An 18,250-nucleotide genomic window follows, 5' to 3' on the forward strand; every position below is an offset into this window, starting at 1 on the left:
AGAGGTGTTGCTCAGTGGTAGGGTGCTTGCCTGACATACACAAGACCCTGGGTTTGATCGCCAGTACTGAAAAGAAGAAAGAAAGAAAGGAAGGAGGGAGGGAGGGAGGGAGGAAGGGAGGGAGGGAGGGAGGGAGGGAGGAAAGAGAGAGAGAGAGAGAGAGAGAGAGAGAGAGAGAGAGAGAGAGAGAGAGAGAGAGAGAGAGAGAGAAAGAAAACCTACAGGAATAAGATGCAGAAATCAAAGTATTAGCTTTATCAGCTGACACAGAAAGCCTGCATGGAGGCCCCAGCTCCAGGCTCACTGCTTCCACTGCAGAGCTGTGACTATTCAAGGGGAGAGGATGGAAGGATGGACGGTTGTGTGCTAGGACAGACAGACAAGCTCAGTTTTAAACTGAGCCAACACCCTGTGGACTGCCTAAACTAAGCATCCTCCATCTGTTCCAAGCCCACCGATCAGGCAGGCTCCTCCCCCACCCCCACCCCCATCCCAGCGTGAGGAACAGAATGGGAAGCCCTAAGAAATGGCCCTATTAAATCTTCCCGAGAGCTGCGAATTCTTTCGGCTCTGCTGAAGCAGAGCTGAGCTTTATACTTGACCAGTGGTTACCATAGTGAGCAGTGTGAGTGTTGTCTGTTCCTTCACCTGGAAAATGCAGGAACACGGTCCTCCAGCCGTCAGAGTGAGGCACCGTTTACAAGAGCATGTGTGTGAGAGAGACTGACGTGTCCTTCGATCAGAACCCATCTGAGCTAGAACTGCCGCTCCCTAGGTATAATGTTTATCTTTATTCTCGTTCTGCGTCCCTAATCTGGTCATTTTTCTCCTATTTTTGTTTAAACTAGGAGTCCTGATACTAAAGCTTGTGATCTCCAGTAAGTCAGCTTGAATTCATTCATCCTGGCCAATCATTGCTAATCTCTTCTTTGTGTTTGAAAACTCGCTAATTTGGACAAAGAAGGCACTGGGAACTACCAAGTATACTTTAGAATTATGAAATTGGTTGTACCTGCGAAGTCAGCGGGTCATCATCTATATAGTGCACGGCCACAGGCAGACTTCATAGAGGAGATTATATCTTTATTCATCGTGTTCAATGTTCTTACATTACCTGGTACAATACTGTGCGGTGTCTCTACTAAAAGAAAATTATCCAGGTGAGCCTTGAAACTGCAGTCATTCAGAGCAGTAGGATACAGGTGAGCCTTGAAACTGCAGTCTTGCAGAGCAGTAGGATACAGGTGAGCCTTGAAACTGCAGTCATTCAGAGCAGTAGGATACTGGTGAGCCTTGAAACTGCAGTCGTTCAGAGCAGTAGGATACAGGTGAGCCTTGAAACTGCAGTCTTGCAGAGTAGTAGGATACTGGTGAGCCTTGAAACTCCAGTCATGCAGAGGAGCACTTATACATAATGAGTTTTCGGAAAGGATTTTCATCCAGCGAGTTTAGAGAGCCAGAAGGCACTAAACATAAAAGATGACCTGAGCAGATTCGCATTTGAGGTAAACGTACATCAGAGAAATGAGAGATGGATCAGGAGGAAAGCTGATAGGAGGCCTGTTTGAGTCAGGTGAGAAAGGAGATGGGCTGCATCAGGTAGGGGAGATTAGGAGACTTGCAGAGTGGACTACGGAGGATTTCTGTCTAAAGGAGAGAAACAAACTTAAGTAGGACAACTATTAAGACACGATTTCAAGCCAGGCAGTGGTGGTGCATGCTTTTGATCCCAGCACTTGGGAGGCAGAGGCAGGAGGATCTCTGTGAGTTCAAGGTCAGCCTGGTCTGCAGAATGAGTTCCAGGACAGCCAGGGCTACACAGAGAAACAAAACAAAACAACAACAAAAAAAGATTTCAAATGACTTGGCTGCCCAGGACCCTATTCCTGCAGGGTTGGGGTCACTTTAGAGGATGTAGCCCAGGAGGAACTATTGCAGCTGAAGAGAGAGGGGCCACAGGGTGCAGGATGAAGCCGCTCTTGTACCCCACACATGGTGGAGAGGCAGAAGAGAGGGACATAATGAGAACAAGCCATGTATTGGGAGCACCTGGGGAGCCACATGCTCTCAAGAATACCAGCATTTAACAAACTCCTGTCTCCTGCATAGTAACATCTAAATATTCAAATAAAGTGCATGAAGCCTCGTTTAACTTTCTAAAACATTTAATAAAACCATATATCTCATGGGATGCTCAGCCAGACTTTGTTTATGTTTGTGAACTTCCGTCTATTTTATTTGTTTTGTTTTAACAGCCTCCTTTTGCTTCAAAAGTTGCCTGGGACGGAGGGGATTCAGTCTCTGGAATGGGTTGTCCTGTGATTTATTTTATAGAATGTTATTAGATGTTCAAGATTTTGAAAGAGCAGTCTAAAGACAGTGATCGAGGAGAGGCTAGTGGGTGCTGCTTCTTGCAGGGTGGAAAAAGGAGTCCATTTTGTGGCTTTAGGGCGGCCAGTACCGTTCCCCTTTGCTCCTTCCTGTCTGTGTGCATCAACCATCAGTGTTGTCCGTCCCTCTTAAGCTCTTTCCTGCCTAGTGCTTAAAGGGTTTCTGCATCCGCCTGTCCATCGTGTGCCACGCAGGCTGTGGGTCCTCTCACCTCCGCCTCCCGTTGCCAGCGCTAACTTGTAGGTGTGTGCTGCCGCATTGGCTGTTTGTGTGGGTCTCGGAGATACAAACTTGGGCCCTCACACTTGGGAAGCAAACATTTCACCAAGGGTGTCAGGAGTGGGACACAGACTGTCTAACACGTTGTGAAGTTGCTCACTGTACAAAGCCTTTGCTTTTGCTGAGATCTTGTGATGCTGAACTGGCGCGCACCCGCAGATGAGTGTGCAGTCTCTCTGCAGGTCACCTTGAAACTGTGCTGACCTGTTTTGTGCAGATGTGCTAGGATTGAATACATGCATGCATATGTACATACATGCATACACACATACATACATACATACATACATACATACATACATAACATACCAACCTGATTTCTAGGTTGAGTTCCCTGAACACTAACTCACCATCCCAAGCCCTAGTACCAGGAAAACTGCCAGATACCACTGTGATGCCGTACACATTTTAATTCACGTAGTCTTCAGAACCATTCTATGAACCTGCCATTCTTATCCCCATTTTGTACATTAGAAAGCTGGGGCACAGAGTTTAACTTAGCCCAAGTTTGATGGCTAGGTAGCAGAGTAAGACACAAACCCAGGTAGCCCAAGGCCGCAGCATCCAGATGGTGATCATTCAGCTACCATGAAAACGTAGAGAGAAGACAACCGAAAGTGATGGTAGTTAGGGTTACAACATGGATTTTGATTTAAAGTCTGTGCTGTCACGCACGTGAGTGCCTTGCTTCTGCCGCCTTTCAGGTCTTCCCACTGCCATGGCTTCCTGTACCCAGAGGAGCCTGTTTCTGTTTCAGAACCTCACACCATGGTGGGCTGGCAGGGACAGCTGAATGGGGTTAGACAATCGTGGAGCAAGAGTCGTGAGCCACCGTGAGCGAGCGGATTGGAGACTGCATGGCACTCACTATCCCCGAAAGGCTCTGTCACACTCCGGAAGTGTGATTTAATCCCGGATAAGATCATCCCATTTGACCCCCTAATGACCTGTCTAACTCTCGTCCTCTACGTCTTACCCTGAGGAATCCGACCAATAAACAGTCCTGTGTAAATTGTTGGCTCTCTTAGCTGAACCGCACAAAAATAGGGGTTCCTTTATTTAATGATTATTATTATCTCTACCTCTCTTTTCCCCTGAAAACTGGTTAAAGAGAACCTGAGAACTCACTGCCCAGTGGAAGCCGCCTGGACTGTGACCCGGCAGTGCCCTTGGCTGGCCTGGAGGGAGGAGGGAAGACGAATTTAATCCAAAGCGGCCCTGTAGAGCTGCAAAGAACAGCACCCGTGCCTAGGCCACAGGGCTTCTCTTCCCGGAGCTCGTGGGCCAGGCTTCTGGGAGTCGCAACGATGAGAACCTTCAGGCTTTTCCTCACTTAGTCTGCACCGTGACCCAATGGGAGAGGCTCTGCTCGACTCCTTATTTGACACGTGAGAAAACAAGCAGGGGTGAAATAAGTGCCCCATGTCACACAGCTGAGAAGTGACCACGCCAGGCACATAGGAGTAGGCTCCAAAGTGTTCCCAACCCCTAGCGTATCAGCGCTTCCGATGCTCACCGGGCAGGAGTGTGTTTCACAAAAACAGGGAACTCCATATTTGAACTAGGCCCTCTCGAAATATAGAATTCTCACAGTGGCTGGGAATTCCTTCTTAAAGAAACTTTGGCTTTTGGCCAGGCAAGTTCTTTCCCAAATTTCTTGTTGGATTAATGTAAACCTGCTGCCCGTGCCTTTAAAAGTCTGCTGAGACGGGAACCTCATTCTGTTCTGCCGGTAGACTGAGCACCCCGCCTCAGCGAGGCCCTGTCTACCTAGCCATCGCATCCCCAAAGTCCGAGGCTGCTTGGGCAGTGAACCATCCCCCACATGCTCTTAGAAGGGATGGGCTAGGACCCCGGAAACTACGGTGAGCTTGGGTAAACCCAGGGCTGTGTCATCTTATTAACGTCATCTTTATATCCTGTCTGTCTGTGTTCTCGGAATGTCATCACCTTTTAAAGAGTATTTTGGGTCATTATGGAGCAAACTTTGAGGCCTTAGGATAACTATCTCCTCCAGGAATCCTTGCTTCCTAAGAGGCAGCTGAATCTAACTGACCGAGGGAGGGTTTCTGACTATTGAATCTCTATAGCTGTTTGGCTAGACTGTTTGGCCCCCACGGTGGTGTTGATTGAGCAGGAGGAGAGACAGAATGACTTTGGATCACCACAGCTTTGTGGTGGTCTGAATGATTGATGTCTGTCTTAGGTTTTTATTGCTGTGAAGAGACACCATGACCACAGCAGTTCTTATAAAGGAAAACATTTCATTGGGGCTGGCTCTCAGAGGCTAGGTCCATTGTCATTATGGTATGTGCATGGTGGCGTGCAGGTGGACATGGTCCTAGAGAAGGAGCTGAGAGTTCTACATCTGGATCCACAGACAGCAGATAGAACTGGCTTGAGCTTCTGAGACCTCAAATCTCAACTCTTAGTGACACACTTCCTTCAGCAAGGCCACACCTACTCCTACAGGCTGTACCTCCCAATAGCGCCACTCCCTATGGACCAAGCATTCAAATACATGAGTCTCTGGGGCTGTTTCTATTCAAACCACCACACTGTCCCTCGTAGCGTGAAGCAGTTGAATGAATACTTGGTTTCCAGTCGGTGGCATTGTTTCGGGAGGCTTAGGAGGTGTGGCTTTTCGAGAGGTAGTATGTCCTTGGGTGCAGGTTTTGGCCTTACATTTTGAGTTAGCTCTCCTGCTTCTCATTTGTGTCTCATCTGTCCCTACTACACCTTCCACCTGCTGCCAAGGTTACCTGCCATGGTGGACTCTCTCCCTCTGGGTAAGTTGCCTTCGCCATGGTGTCTTACCACAGCAATAGAAACGTGACGAACTCCCCACCTTACCTTCTCTTGCTACCTCCCCTGTAGAGCACACAGAGCCGCTTTTCAAGTGAGTTCAGGCTTCAGAGCCTTGCCTGACAACCTGCGAGCCTGCAGTGCCTCTTTTGGTGGAGTAGAAATTCCAAGAGCGGACACCGTACCCAATCCCCAGAGAGTGGCTGAAAGTGCAGACTCCAAAATTCCAATTCAGAAAGACTCTACATGGTAAATAAGAATCCCTGGACGGGTGTAGTTTGGAGAACTCAGAACCACGAGTGTAGAATTGCTCTTCTACTTGGTAGTTTCAGGGAAGCCTTCTCTGAGTGGTGCCGAAATCAGCCTATGAGTCCCTCCGATCCTGCCCGTGCTCCTGCTTCATGTCTGCAGCAGGGAGAAGTCACAGTACAGCCAGGCCGCAGACAAACCTACTGGGTATCAGTGCACCATTGCCGGATGCTGGAAAATTCACAGGCAACTTTGAGAAGAAAACGACTTTTCAGAACTGGAACACTCAGAGTCCAGCACGTGGTCTTTAGAGGATTGTAGCAGTTCATTCAAGGTGCGAAGCCTAAACTTGGCCCCAGAGAATCGTGTTGTTTAACACAAGGGCACAGTGTTGATGCAGCTCAGTTGGTCAGATTCCAACTGAGTTTCTTGGTCTCCAACTCTAACTCCAATATTTCCTCTCTCTCTCCTCTCCACCCACCCACCCAAACACACATACGTACACACACACACACACACACACACACAAAAGAGACTCGGTGGTGGGGTCATCGCTGTTTTTCTGTGCCCTTTTGTTTTAGAATTAAGGCATCAGATAGTCCTCTATAAAAGCACTTATGCCTTTTTTAAAATACAGAATTAGTTTTTATACAGTATTTTACAGAAAACTGCAGGCTGATGTTCAGTCCGGCGAGATAGAAACGTAATGCACAGAAATTCAAGCCGAAGTTGCGGAAGTGCACTGGAAGCTATCACTTACCTGCTTACGAGAAGCCTCGGCAGGAGCCAGGAGTTGTGTAACTACTTTGAATTCAAGCCAGTTCTTCTCATTTCGAAAGGTTATGCCCTTTTCTGTTTTAGAAGTGTTAACTCTTCACTGTTTCCTCCGCAGAAAGGCTTTACTACTTGCGGTGGTTGAACTTGACGGTCAGCTTGCTTGGATTGGGGACTACCTGGGAGACGGTGCACAGCTAAACACCTCTGTATCTGTCTGTGAGCGTGTCTCCAGAGACCACTAAGAATGAGGACTCTGGGGCTGGAGAGATGGCTCTGCCGTTAAAGGCTAGGCTTACAACCAAAAATACAGGAATGAGGACTCTGAGCCAGGTGGTGGCGGTGGCGCGTGCCTTTAATCCCAGCACTCAGGAGGCAGAAGCAGGTGGATCTCTGTGAGTTCAGGGTCTACAGAGCTAGTTCCAGGACAGCCAGGGCTACACAGAGAAACTCTATATCAAAAAAAGAAGAAGAAGAAAAAAAATGAGGCCTCAGGCCTCTGATCTAATGAATGAATTAATACTCAATAGCTAATAATACGGTGGCTCTATTGGAATTAGTGGAAAGCGGGAGGGGCCATCATTAGAGGAAGTAGGTCATGGAGGAATGTGATGTCCTAACATCGTCTGCTGTTCTCTTTCCTCTGCTGGTAGGAAGTCTTACCTGCCGTGATGGAGTGGACCCTTTGCAATCATGCGTAATAAATCCCCCCTCCTTCCAATTGCTTCTGTCAGCTGTGCCTGGTCTGCGCTACTCCAAGAGCCTGCTCCAGGTCACCTCTGCTTTCTCTGCTCAAAGTCCAGTGCGTTCATGACAGTCCCCAGGTTTCCACCTTTAATTAAACTTCCACTGGCACTCTGCCCCCGCACTCCTTCCCTCCGTCCTCCATCTAGCTAACGTGGGATTGGATTGACAGGCCTAAGGTGTGCCAGTGTGAGGAGAGACAAGGCCGGCCTTGGCTTCTGTGTCTCAGCTCACTCACTGGTGAGCTCTGTGATTGTGCACATGTTAATGAATTTCTCGGTCCCTTCGGCTTTGATCTAAAATACGAGAGTAGCCTCACAGGGTTTTGAGACAAGGTTTCTCTGTGTAACAGCCTTGACTGGCCTGGAACTCACTTTGTAGACCAGGCTGGGCAGGAAATGACAGAGATCCACCTGCCATTGCCTCCCGAGGGCTGGCATTAAAGGTGTGCTCCGCTCTTTGGCCGACATTGTAAGATTTAAATGAGATTCAATAGCCCCCATCATCCACAGTTTCACTTTTTGCAGTTTCAGTTACCTATGGTAACATGCAATCTGAAAATATTAATTGGAAAACTCTAAAAGTATATAATTTATAAGTTCAAATTTCTGTCTTGAGTAGCATGAGAAGTGCCGGCCTTTTCTCCTGTGCCCCTCCCAGCACGTGACTCTTTCCCTTTTCCACCATTCCCATTCTGTGTATACAACCTCCCTATTAGTCACCGAGAACTGTGTTATCACAGTGACAGTTATGGGATCACTGTGCTTGTGGTTAATGGCCCTTATTTTATTCAGGAACGGCCCCAGAGCTCAAGAGTAGTCATGAGGAAGTTCGGATATGGCAAAGCAAGGCTATAAGGTGCTCTCTGTAAGCGAAATGGTAAAAGTTCTTGATTTAAAGAAAGAAAAAAATATCATATGCTGTGGTTGCTAAAATCTGCAGCATATTTTTATAGTTAGTCTATTTTAGTATTAGCTATTGGTAATTATATATTGGTATATTATGCCTTGCTTACAAATTAAACTTTTTCATGGATATATATAGGGAAATATTATATATATATATATAATATATATATGGTTTGTTATTCGTGTCATAAAGCAACTGCTAAGGATAGCTCATATCCCACAAGTAAAGAAGGACTACTGTATTATGCAAGATGCATAATTACATTAAATGCATAATTATATTAGGCTCTGCCTAGCAAAGAGTGGGTGCTCAATATGGCCCCCTGGAGCTCTGGCTGTGCATCAGAAAGTCCTACCTAGTCCAAGGTGTGAGAGAACAGAAGGCAAACACTGGACCCGTAGTCTTTAAAGAGCTTGTTTTAAATGTTTCAGTGGATTGAAAAATACAATGAAAACTGAAAAGGCCAAGAATGCAGGAAGTTGGCCCTTTGGTCCATTTGTGCAGAGAACAGGAAAGCTACAAGATTCTGTTTCCGCAACCGATAGCAGAAGGTAGTCAGGAGACCCAGGAGCCATGCTCACCGCTGGGGATGGTGTGGCATGTTCGTCTGTCCGTTTCAGTATCTTATTCACGTACTTGGCTTGGCAGTCGAGGGAAATGAGAAGCTGACGGTGTGACCCCAACAGCCTCTCAGCTCCCGTCCTTCCTTTGTAAGGGATGAAGAGGTAGCCTTCAGCAGTGGGAGATGTCTCAGCGCTGTAGCCTCAGGTCTGGTGGCTGGGATCGTCTCTCCAGCCCTGTCTGTGTATCTTTTGATTTCTTGTCTGCTTCCTGGAGTGTAACGTTTGTGGAAACAGGACTTCCGTTCACTAATGCATACATCCACAACAGACCTGCCGCATTGCCTTTGCTTAATAAAATAAAATATCTTTTGAATGGATGAATTTGTAAATGGGAAAACTGAGACATGGAATAGTAAGGATACTGTCCCAGGTCACAGTGCCATTCGGCAGCCAATCCAGGTTAGCATGATTGCCAAGCTCTGGCCCTAAGCACCACATTATTTATTGTCTTCTTAAAACAATTAGCTATATGATGTTTTTCCTCATTTACATAATCTAATATTGTAACTTGATATACAGTGTATAATGATCGTGCATTATAATTTTCATGTGCTGGAAGACGATACATCATCCTCTCCTGTAGTTATTTTGAAATACAGGATTGCCATCATCTGCCATTTTCCTTTGGCGCTGTTTTGCATTAGAAATACCTCCCCCCCCCCCATGTTACCCACCCTGCGCCTGCTCCCTTCCTGGTCTTTAGTGACCTCCAGTCTACTTCCCTGCACTCAACATGACTGAGAACATGCAGCATTTGCCTTTCTCTACCTGGTTTATTTTATTTAACGTGACATCTGCCAGTTTCATCCATGTTGCTACAAGAACCTCCTCCTTTATTATGGCTGTCATTCACCCCTTGATGGACGGCGTGGACACTCAGTGAGTGGGGAATTCCGCCTGAGCAGGAGTAATCGGTGATGGTTTGTCAGTTTAGGAACCTAACAACTGGACAAAATCTCACAGGCCTGAAGTTTCCTGTTCTTTCCAGTAACTCCGTTAAGGTGTGAACAGTGCCTTTGAATTGCCAACAAATGAAAGAAAGCAGCTGACCGAGGAGCCAGTACTCTCTTCTTTTCTAAACATAATTCTTTATTGATTCCTTGGGATTTTTACATCATGCCCCCCAATCGCACTCACCTCTCGGTCCTTCTATGTCCGTCACCCCTGCACTGTCCCTCCCAAAAAATTAATTCAAAACAAACAAACAAAACAAAAAAACCCAACACCTCACTCCTCCGTCTTTCAACACTCTTCATTCATCCTAGTGGTGGTATGCCCTCTTGTCCAATCAGCCCCAACCGAAATGTGGTCATTGCACTGAGTTATTGGTCTAGTTCAAGGCCTCTGGCACTGGACCGTCATTACTGGACCCTCACCAAAACTCCTCTTGGACATCCTGCTATTTCCTGAGTCGTGGAGACCCGTGGCTATCATTCTGCAGGACCAGTCCCTCACATGCTCCAGAAGGTCACAGATGGGGCAGATGTTAAGTGGGGTAGATGCTAGGGTGGGCCACCCAAGGCCCAGGATGTGAGTCTGTACGGTAGCTGAGCTCGTCGGTCTGGGCCACTGTGACCATCCCTCTCAGGTGAGGGGCAGAGACAGCTCTTTTATGCCCACGCCATCGGGGCCAGCCATGTTGGTGTCCAAGGGCCACACTGCGGCTGGGACTGTACCAATCTGAGTGGCATATACTGCTACCTGGGCAGTAGTGACATTTAAACCTGGCTCCTGCTGAGGACCATGTCTGGGTCCTACCATGGCTGAGTTCTGTGCCAAAGTCCAAATCCTGTGTTGCCACCAAAGGTTGCACAAACCCCACAGCCTGAGACATTGGTGGTGTCCAGGGGCCATGCCGCTGCCAGAACCATCCCACTCTGAGTGGCCAGGATGTCATCCAGGCCTAAGCTGCAGCTGAGGGGCCATGTCTGGGTCTGTTGTTCAGTTGCAACTGGGGTCTGTGTTGACATCTGTGGCCCGTTTCATCTCAAGGGACCATAGAAACCATGTAGGATGAAGTCAGAGGTCTCTCCTGAGCCGTCCATGCCCTTTGCTGGCCCAGGGCAAGCTGGCCCTTCCTCTTGAAGGCCACTGTAGCAAGAGAGCTGGCCCCAACCCTCACAGGAGAGCTGACCCCTGCTCTCAGGAGAGATGGCCCCACCCCTTACTACAGGTGAGGGAGAACAGACCCTGATGGCCTGGACGTAGGGCAGCTGGCTCCACCCCCTCACTCGGGGCAGGTGACCCCAGTGGCCAGCTCAGCTACCACCCAGGCCCACAGCTGGGCCTTGAGTTGGCCCATCCTAATAGCCACCCCATCTAGGACCTGCTGGAACCAGTGAAGGCATTGGTCCTGTGCAACAGTACCGGCAGGATGTCCATGACCCAGGGCTGCCTCGGGATATCCCAGAGGAGTTCGGTGAGGCTCCAGAGACCAGTGAGTACCAAAGACCAGAGGACTTGAACCAGCGACTCATGGCAAAGCACACTTGCTAGTAAAGCTGATAGACAGAAAGGGTATTCTGTGTGACACATTGCTCCCAGTGCCGCCAGGTGTTAGAGAGGTGGGAAAGAAGGAAAAAGGAAGAGGTGAGTTTTTAGGGTTTTTTGTTTGTTTGTTTTGTTCTTGTTTTGTCTGCTTGCTTGCTTTGTTTTGGTTTAGTTTGATTTATTTTCTTGGGGGTGGCGCTGCAGGGATGAGGGGAAAGATATAGGGGATGTGAGATGAGCAGAACTGGGTGCATGATGTGAAATTCCCAAAGAATAAATAAAGAAATTATGCTAAAATATATGTATTTTTAAAAAAAGAATGGCAGCTTTGCATGACTCCAGTTTTGGATCAACCTAACTGCATGTCTCTGGCCCATAACCAACACAGCACCATAAGTGTCTCAACTCCAGGTTCAGGGCTGAGAGGGGATTACTGCCAAGCCAGGAGTTAAGTTCAGACTGATGAAGTTAAACATGTCTTTTCATGCGTGTAGGGATTATATTTCAGCCAGTGGGACTTGCCCTGTTTGACCCAAATATACAGAACAACAAACCTGTTATGACTATCCTTGTTCCTCAATGGGCACAGCTCTCCTCATGACTCCATATGTACAGTGGCCTGACCTCTTCTGTTTTCTACATCTCTGGCATGCGTTACCTTTAGTGCATCTCTCGGGCTTCCTGCTTTCACAGTGTATTTATTCATTTGGTAACTCATCCAGCAGATACACATTGAACACCTGCTGGTTGGCACCGCCAATAGAGGCTAGTTAGAAATTTAGACAAAATAAAGGATTATGCCAATTGGTATGCTTTTTTTTCTTGCCAGTCACGGAAATTTTGATTGACACTGGCATAAGCACAGATAGAACATATATCCACACACACACCCGGCAAGCCTAGTTTTGGGAAGATCTGGTTTCCTTCAGCAGGCACAGCTGGATTCATGGACTTTAAACCTGGTCTTCAAAGGGAACCTGGCCTGTCTTCATCTCTCAGCTCCGCTTGCCTTTGCAGTTGGTGGCTTTATTCTCGAGTTTCCCACTGATAAGAAGTTAGATGTCAGGAGTCCCAAGTTCACACACATCTGGCTTCCACTACAGCAGAGAAAGCACTGCTCCACCCTGGCATGTGCTATAATCTCAGTACGGAGCTGGAGGATAACCCATAAATTTGAAGCTACTCTGAGCTATATAATAATTTCCAGGATAGCCATCTAAAACTATATAATACCCTGTCTCAGAGAAGAAAAGAAAACGAAAAGAAAAAAGGCACTTGCACTCAGCGGACCCTTTAGATGGCCCACCCTCTTGTGGTTTCTGCCTGTCTGTGTGCCCTTCCTTGAACCAGTGTCATTTGTCAGAGGAATCCAGGGCTCTGGTCAGACAGGATTTATGTTCCCTTCCTTATAGCTGGATATAAAGTCATTCGAACACTTAAGAGCGAAGGATATACTGGTTTCTGAGGAAAGGGTAATAGATGTTGGCTGTTGACCAACATAAAATGAACTCAGTGGTATTTTTGTAGACTTTTTGCGTTGTTTTGGCTTTTTTTTAAAAAAAATCTTCCGGGGCTGGAGAGATGGCTCAGCGATCAAGAGCACTGCCTGCTCTTCCAAGGGTCCTGAGTTCAATTCCCAGCAACCACATGGTGGCTCACAACCATCTGTGATGAGGTCTGGTGCCCTCTTCTGGCCTGCAGGCACACAAGCAGACAGAATACTGTATAAATTAAAAAAAAAAAAAATCTTCTGCCTGTTTGTTTTGATTGTGTGTGTGTGTGTGTTGGAGGGCTTGTTTCTTGCTTTTCCAATTTTTGTTTGTTTGTTAGAGAGAGAGAATACAGTTGGGCAAGTAGGGAGATAGAGAGTATCCTGTTTTGGGGAAAGGGATAAACCTGATCAAAATACACTGTATAAAAGACAAAGAAAAATCTGTAGGTGACTGCCATTATGCTAGCCCACCACATAAGTTATGGTTAGGTATGGGATGAGCGGCCAAGTAGAAATGGATAATCACCAGAAAGGAGCCTTTGACTCCACATGGGCTGAAACATAGGGTACTCTCTCTCTTTCCTACCCCTTGTCTCCTCTCTTGCTTGTAAGCAACTTTGTACTGTTGACGGCTGGTGAGGAAGAGACGGCCATGGCAGTGAGTCGGCGCCCATTGAGAATTGGTGTTCTCATTCATTACATTTAGCACCAGGCTTCTTGGTAGCCTCCTTTCCCCCAGTTCTTGCAGTAAGTCTCTCTGGTATGCTTCTTGGAATAATAAAATCATAATCCGCATGTAAATAAAAAAATCTAGGCTGCTGCAAGTCAGAATTAAAATATGTGGTTAATTAAACGTGGTTTTCCTGAGATTAGTTTGCCTTTATTTATTTATTTTTCTTCAATTCCCTTTTACCTCCTTTACCCTGGGCTAGAGGTAAAAGCCAGGACCTTGCACACACTACATCGATAACCTTATCCTGGCCTATATCGTGTTTCCCTCTGGCTTGTTGGTCTATGATTTTGTGGTTTTGCTGTGCCTGGGCCTTTTATATAAGGTGCCTCCAAGTATGGAGCTACAGACTGGTGAGAAACAAACAAAATACCTTTTTTTTTTTTTTTTTTGGTTCTTCGAGACAGGGTTTCTCTGTGGTATTGGAGCCTGTCCTGGAACTAGCTCTTGTAGACCAGGCTGGTCTCAAACTCACAGAGATCCGCCTGCCTCTGCCTCCCAAGTGCTGGGATTAAAGGCGTGCGCCACCACCGCCCGGCAACAAAATACCTTTGATTTTCACCTTCGCCAGCCTCTCCTTCCCATCCATGGTACATTGTTTAGGCATCTCTCACCAGCACCCCGTCATTTGTATATGTATCCCTTGTATCCAGAGTCAGCTGGATGTTGAAGTGAACACACATGGACATGTATTTAAAGAAATACATTCAAATGTATCATGTCCTTCAAGTTCCAACAAGCTTTAGTTTTGTAACTTTGGTTTTGTCCCATGCTGCCTTAAAGATTACTATAAACCCAAGGATCAGGACGTATTTTAATAGTTGTTGTCACCTGGAAAGATGTGGCAGTGCCTCAAGTCCTTCCTGGTTGTCTTGACGACAGAGACCAGGGATGCTGCTGACCTCCCTGTGATGCTGCGGGCCCCACACCTGGGAGGGGGCATTCTAAAGCCTTGAGAGGATTCCGAGTGAGTCTGCAGGTACCAACCAAAGTAGAGGCAGACTGGCATCCTGGGACTGACAAGGAGCTTAGCCTGCTTTCCTCGTTTTTTAAGCTAGGAGGATAACGGAAGGAAAGTGTAGCCTGAATCCACATCACCTCTCCACCTCCTAAGCCTATGATCAAACAGATTGCCTTCTTATCTACCAGAAAAGATAGTTCAGCCTCTCTCAAATGATTACTGTGAGTAACAATTAAAGCATTTTATGTACAAAGTGTTTGGTGTGGTCTGCAGCCATAGGGAGCTAATAGTGGTGGTGAGGGCTACTGCTGTCGCCCAGACTTGGGTCCCTCAGCCCGTGGACCTCGTCCACCCCACCTTGAGTCCGCATCTGTACGGTACTGCCTTGAGAGTCTGTGAATCTAAGGGGGATGAAAGGCTAGACTCTGGCCTCGCTTAGTCACTGCTCACCCAAGAGGCATCCTAAATGAAAATTCTCTATAAAAGACGGAAACCATTTAAATCATCAGAAATCTTTATATGTATACTTGGAGAAGTACCCCAAGTCTGTGTACCTTGGGCGAATTGTTTGACAAGTGGCAACTTAAGAATCTTGAGAATTAATGCAATTACGTGTGTGTGTGTGTATTGATTCCCTCCTGAGAATGGGCAGAGAGAGCTCTGTGAATGGTGTCTGGGTGGTCCTGCTGGCAGGAAAGATGGAGCAAGATGACCCTTGCAACCCAGAGGCAGGTTGTCCATCCGGGTGAGAGGCCCTTTTTGGCAAGGACGTTCAGGCCTGTGTCTGAAGCCCCATCCCCTGGAAGACTGATGTTTTGTGGATTTGGTTTTGGAAGGATCACGTGACTGTCCGCATGATGCTAATAGGCATGTGGAGACAGCTACAAGCCTCCTGTTTCTTAGCTGCGAAGTCAAATGATTTATTGGGTTTTACTAATTCAGTCAATATGGGCGTACGAGGAAGATACTCTACAAACCTTTTTTCTCTCAAGCAGTCATAAATTATCTTACTAATAAGTCTATGAAATAAGATTCCTCTCATTTCTTCAAAGACCAATAAAAATTCTTTGTAGTTGTTCTGTAATTAGAATTGTTATTTCTTTTGTTAGATTTAATTTGTTTAAAATTGCTGGCTTTCTGTAGATATTAGCAGAATTCCAGAGATACTGGAGCCATCTGTTACAAGCACAGATTCAGGTTTTTTGAGGAGGAAATGAAAGCTCCGTTCATGTGGCAGTCCCCTTCTGAGTGTCCTATCTGTGGGGCTGGAACCCCAAGAGATACTACATCATAGTCACGGAGAGCATTTTCTTCTAAAAACACGTTGAAGAGTGGGAGGAGTGAGAATATGGGCAGAGAGCTCAAGACCCTGATGGGTTCACCCACTGAAACAGTCTACCTGAGCTAACGGGAACTCACCAACTCCAGCTGGACAGGGAAGGAACCAGCACAGGACCAAGCTAGACCCTCTTAATGTGGGTGACAGTTGTATGGCTGGGGCAGACTGCGGGGTCACTGGCAGTGGTACCAAGGTTTATCCCTACTGCATGTACTGGCTTTTTGGAATCCATTCTCTTTGGATGGATACCTTACTCAGCCTAGAGAGAGTAGGGAGGGCCTTGGACCTTCCCCAAAGCAATGTGCCTGACCCTCTCTGAGGAGTGGACAGCGGTGGGAGGTGGGGAGGGAGTGGGAACTGGAATTGGTATGTAAGATGAAAAAAGATAGTTCGTTTTCTTTTTTAAAAAACTAAAATAAATATAAAAGAAAGCATGTAAGTAGAAGAAAGAAAACTGAATGGATCGTAATTAGTTGGATTTTGTTTGTTTTTGTTTTCTCTGTATTGTGGGGCACTGACCATTTGTGAGGCTCCGATAAGACTAAATCCTCCATCCCGTGAGTACCTGCCGCGCACTGTGCCCCCCCCCATCCTCCCCCCGTCTGCGCTCTATGCGCTACAATACAGTTCACGAGCTTCGGGCAAGGGGCTGGAGGTTGAAATACACAAACACACACAGAGACAGACAGACACACGGACATCTAATCACTGGTAAGAAGCCCTTCATTCAATAGCACCATGGAGGCTTATATACCCAACAGTCAAGTGGGCCAACAGGTGAAAACCTTATCCTCTGATCCTCAAGGCAAGGCACAACTTTTAGTAACTCTAATCAGAAGGCTCTAGCAGGGAAGAACAGCTGAAGGCCAGGACTCCAAATGGTCCCAACAAGTACCAAGTAATAACCAAGCACTGTGTCCAAGGTCTGAAGTTAAATGATCTGTGGGGCGCCAGGGAGATGGCTTGGTAGGTAAAGTACCTGCTATAGGGGGCTGGAGAGATGGCTCAGTGGTTAAGAGCATTGCCTGCTCTTCCAAAGGTCCTGAGTTCAATTCCCAGCAACCACATGGTGGCCACAACCATCTGTAAAGAGGTCTGGCGCCCTCTTCTGGCCTTCAGGCATACACACAGACAGAATATTGTATACATAATAAATAAATAAATAAAAAAAAAAAGTACCTGCTATACAGCATGAGCATCTGAGCTCGGACCCCAGCACCTACCCAAAAGCCACGGGATTAATTAACTAATTAATTAATAGCCCTGCATTGGTGGGTGGAGAGAGACAGATGTAGGACTCCAGGCCTAGCCAGTCACTTAACCGAAACGGCAAGCCCCAGATTCAGTGAGAGACCCTGTCTCAAAAGCTAAAGTGGAAAGCAATAAAAGGAGACTCCCCAATGTTTGCCTCTGGCCTCTACCTGCACATGAATGAGTTCGTGTACAACACACACACGGGGGGGGGGGGGGGGGGTTGAAGGTAAGTGGTTTGAGCCAAGTATCACAGCTGGAAAACAGGTAAGCCAAGAAAGACATCAGAGCTCCACATGACCTCTGAGTGCGTTGTCTTCAGTACACACCATCACATCTGTGCTCTTTTTAAGGAAGACTTAACTGGATTAATAAATCCACCCCTCCTCCAAGACTAGAGTATTTTTAAATTCAGAATGGGCCACCGAAGACAGGATTCTGTGTTTTAACTTGGTCTCGTTTGTTTGTTTGTTTGTTTGAAGGTGCTGTGTAATGGACCAGGAACATGTGTTCCCATCTGTGTGTCTGCCCTGCTCCTTGGGATACTTGGAATAAAGAAAGTGATCATTGTTTACGTCGAGAGCATCTGCCGAGTGGAGACTTTATCCCTGTCTGGGAAGATTCTCTTCCACCTCTGTGATTGCTTCATCGTTCAGTGGCCGGCTCTTAAGGAGAAGTACCCCAAGTCTGTGTACCTTGGGCGAATTGTTTGACAAGTGGCAGCTTAAGAATCTTGAGAATTAATGCAATTACCAATAATATTTACTATATCTATCTATCTCTATTGTAAAGTTCTCCAAAAGTTCAAAGAATAATCAGTGGTGAAGGATTTAAAGTGTGCAAATAACTCAGTGAAGGAAAACAAATAACTTTGTCTGCACATCAAAATAGTTTTCCAAATAAAAGTGTATATAACACTACTTGCAGGTTTTATTTTGACTCTTATAATCATGGGGGCTTTTGTTTGGGGTTTTTGTTGGTTTTTTTTGGGGGGGGGGGCGTTGGTTTGGTTTTGGTTTGTTTTTCTCAACCTAAATATAGAGTTTGTATGTTTGGTAACATTTCCTGTTTTACAGCTTGAAATAAAATAAGAGGATTCTACATTATAAAAAAATAGGAAGAGGAAAAGTCTGGCTTAGGGAAAGGCGTTGTCATTCTAGTGTGTGATTGTGCACTCGGGAAGTAGAGGGAGGAGGATCAGGAGTTCATGGGT

At 46.6% G+C, this 18,250-nt stretch overlaps 1 protein-coding gene across 1 annotated transcript in view; it reads left to right on the forward strand.

Annotated features, from left to right (window-relative positions):
- Alg14 (ALG14 UDP-N-acetylglucosaminyltransferase subunit) overlaps positions 1 to 17,939 on the forward strand; it is a 64,776-nt gene extending 46,837 nt beyond the window's left edge. Inside the window, exon 4 of the mRNA XM_057793858.1 lies at positions 17,520 to 17,939. Within this exon, the coding sequence (XP_057649841.1) occupies positions 17,520 to 17,750 (231 nt within the window). The 3' untranslated portion in view covers positions 17,751 to 17,939. The remainder of the gene's footprint in view (positions 1 to 17,519) is intronic.
- Positions 17,940 to 18,250: the final 311 nt, after the last annotated feature.

The sequence above is a fragment of the Chionomys nivalis genome, chromosome 18 (genome assembly GCF_950005125.1).
Source record: "Chionomys nivalis chromosome 18, mChiNiv1.1, whole genome shotgun sequence".
Classification (NCBI taxonomy): Eukaryota; Metazoa; Chordata; class Mammalia; order Rodentia; family Cricetidae; genus Chionomys; species Chionomys nivalis.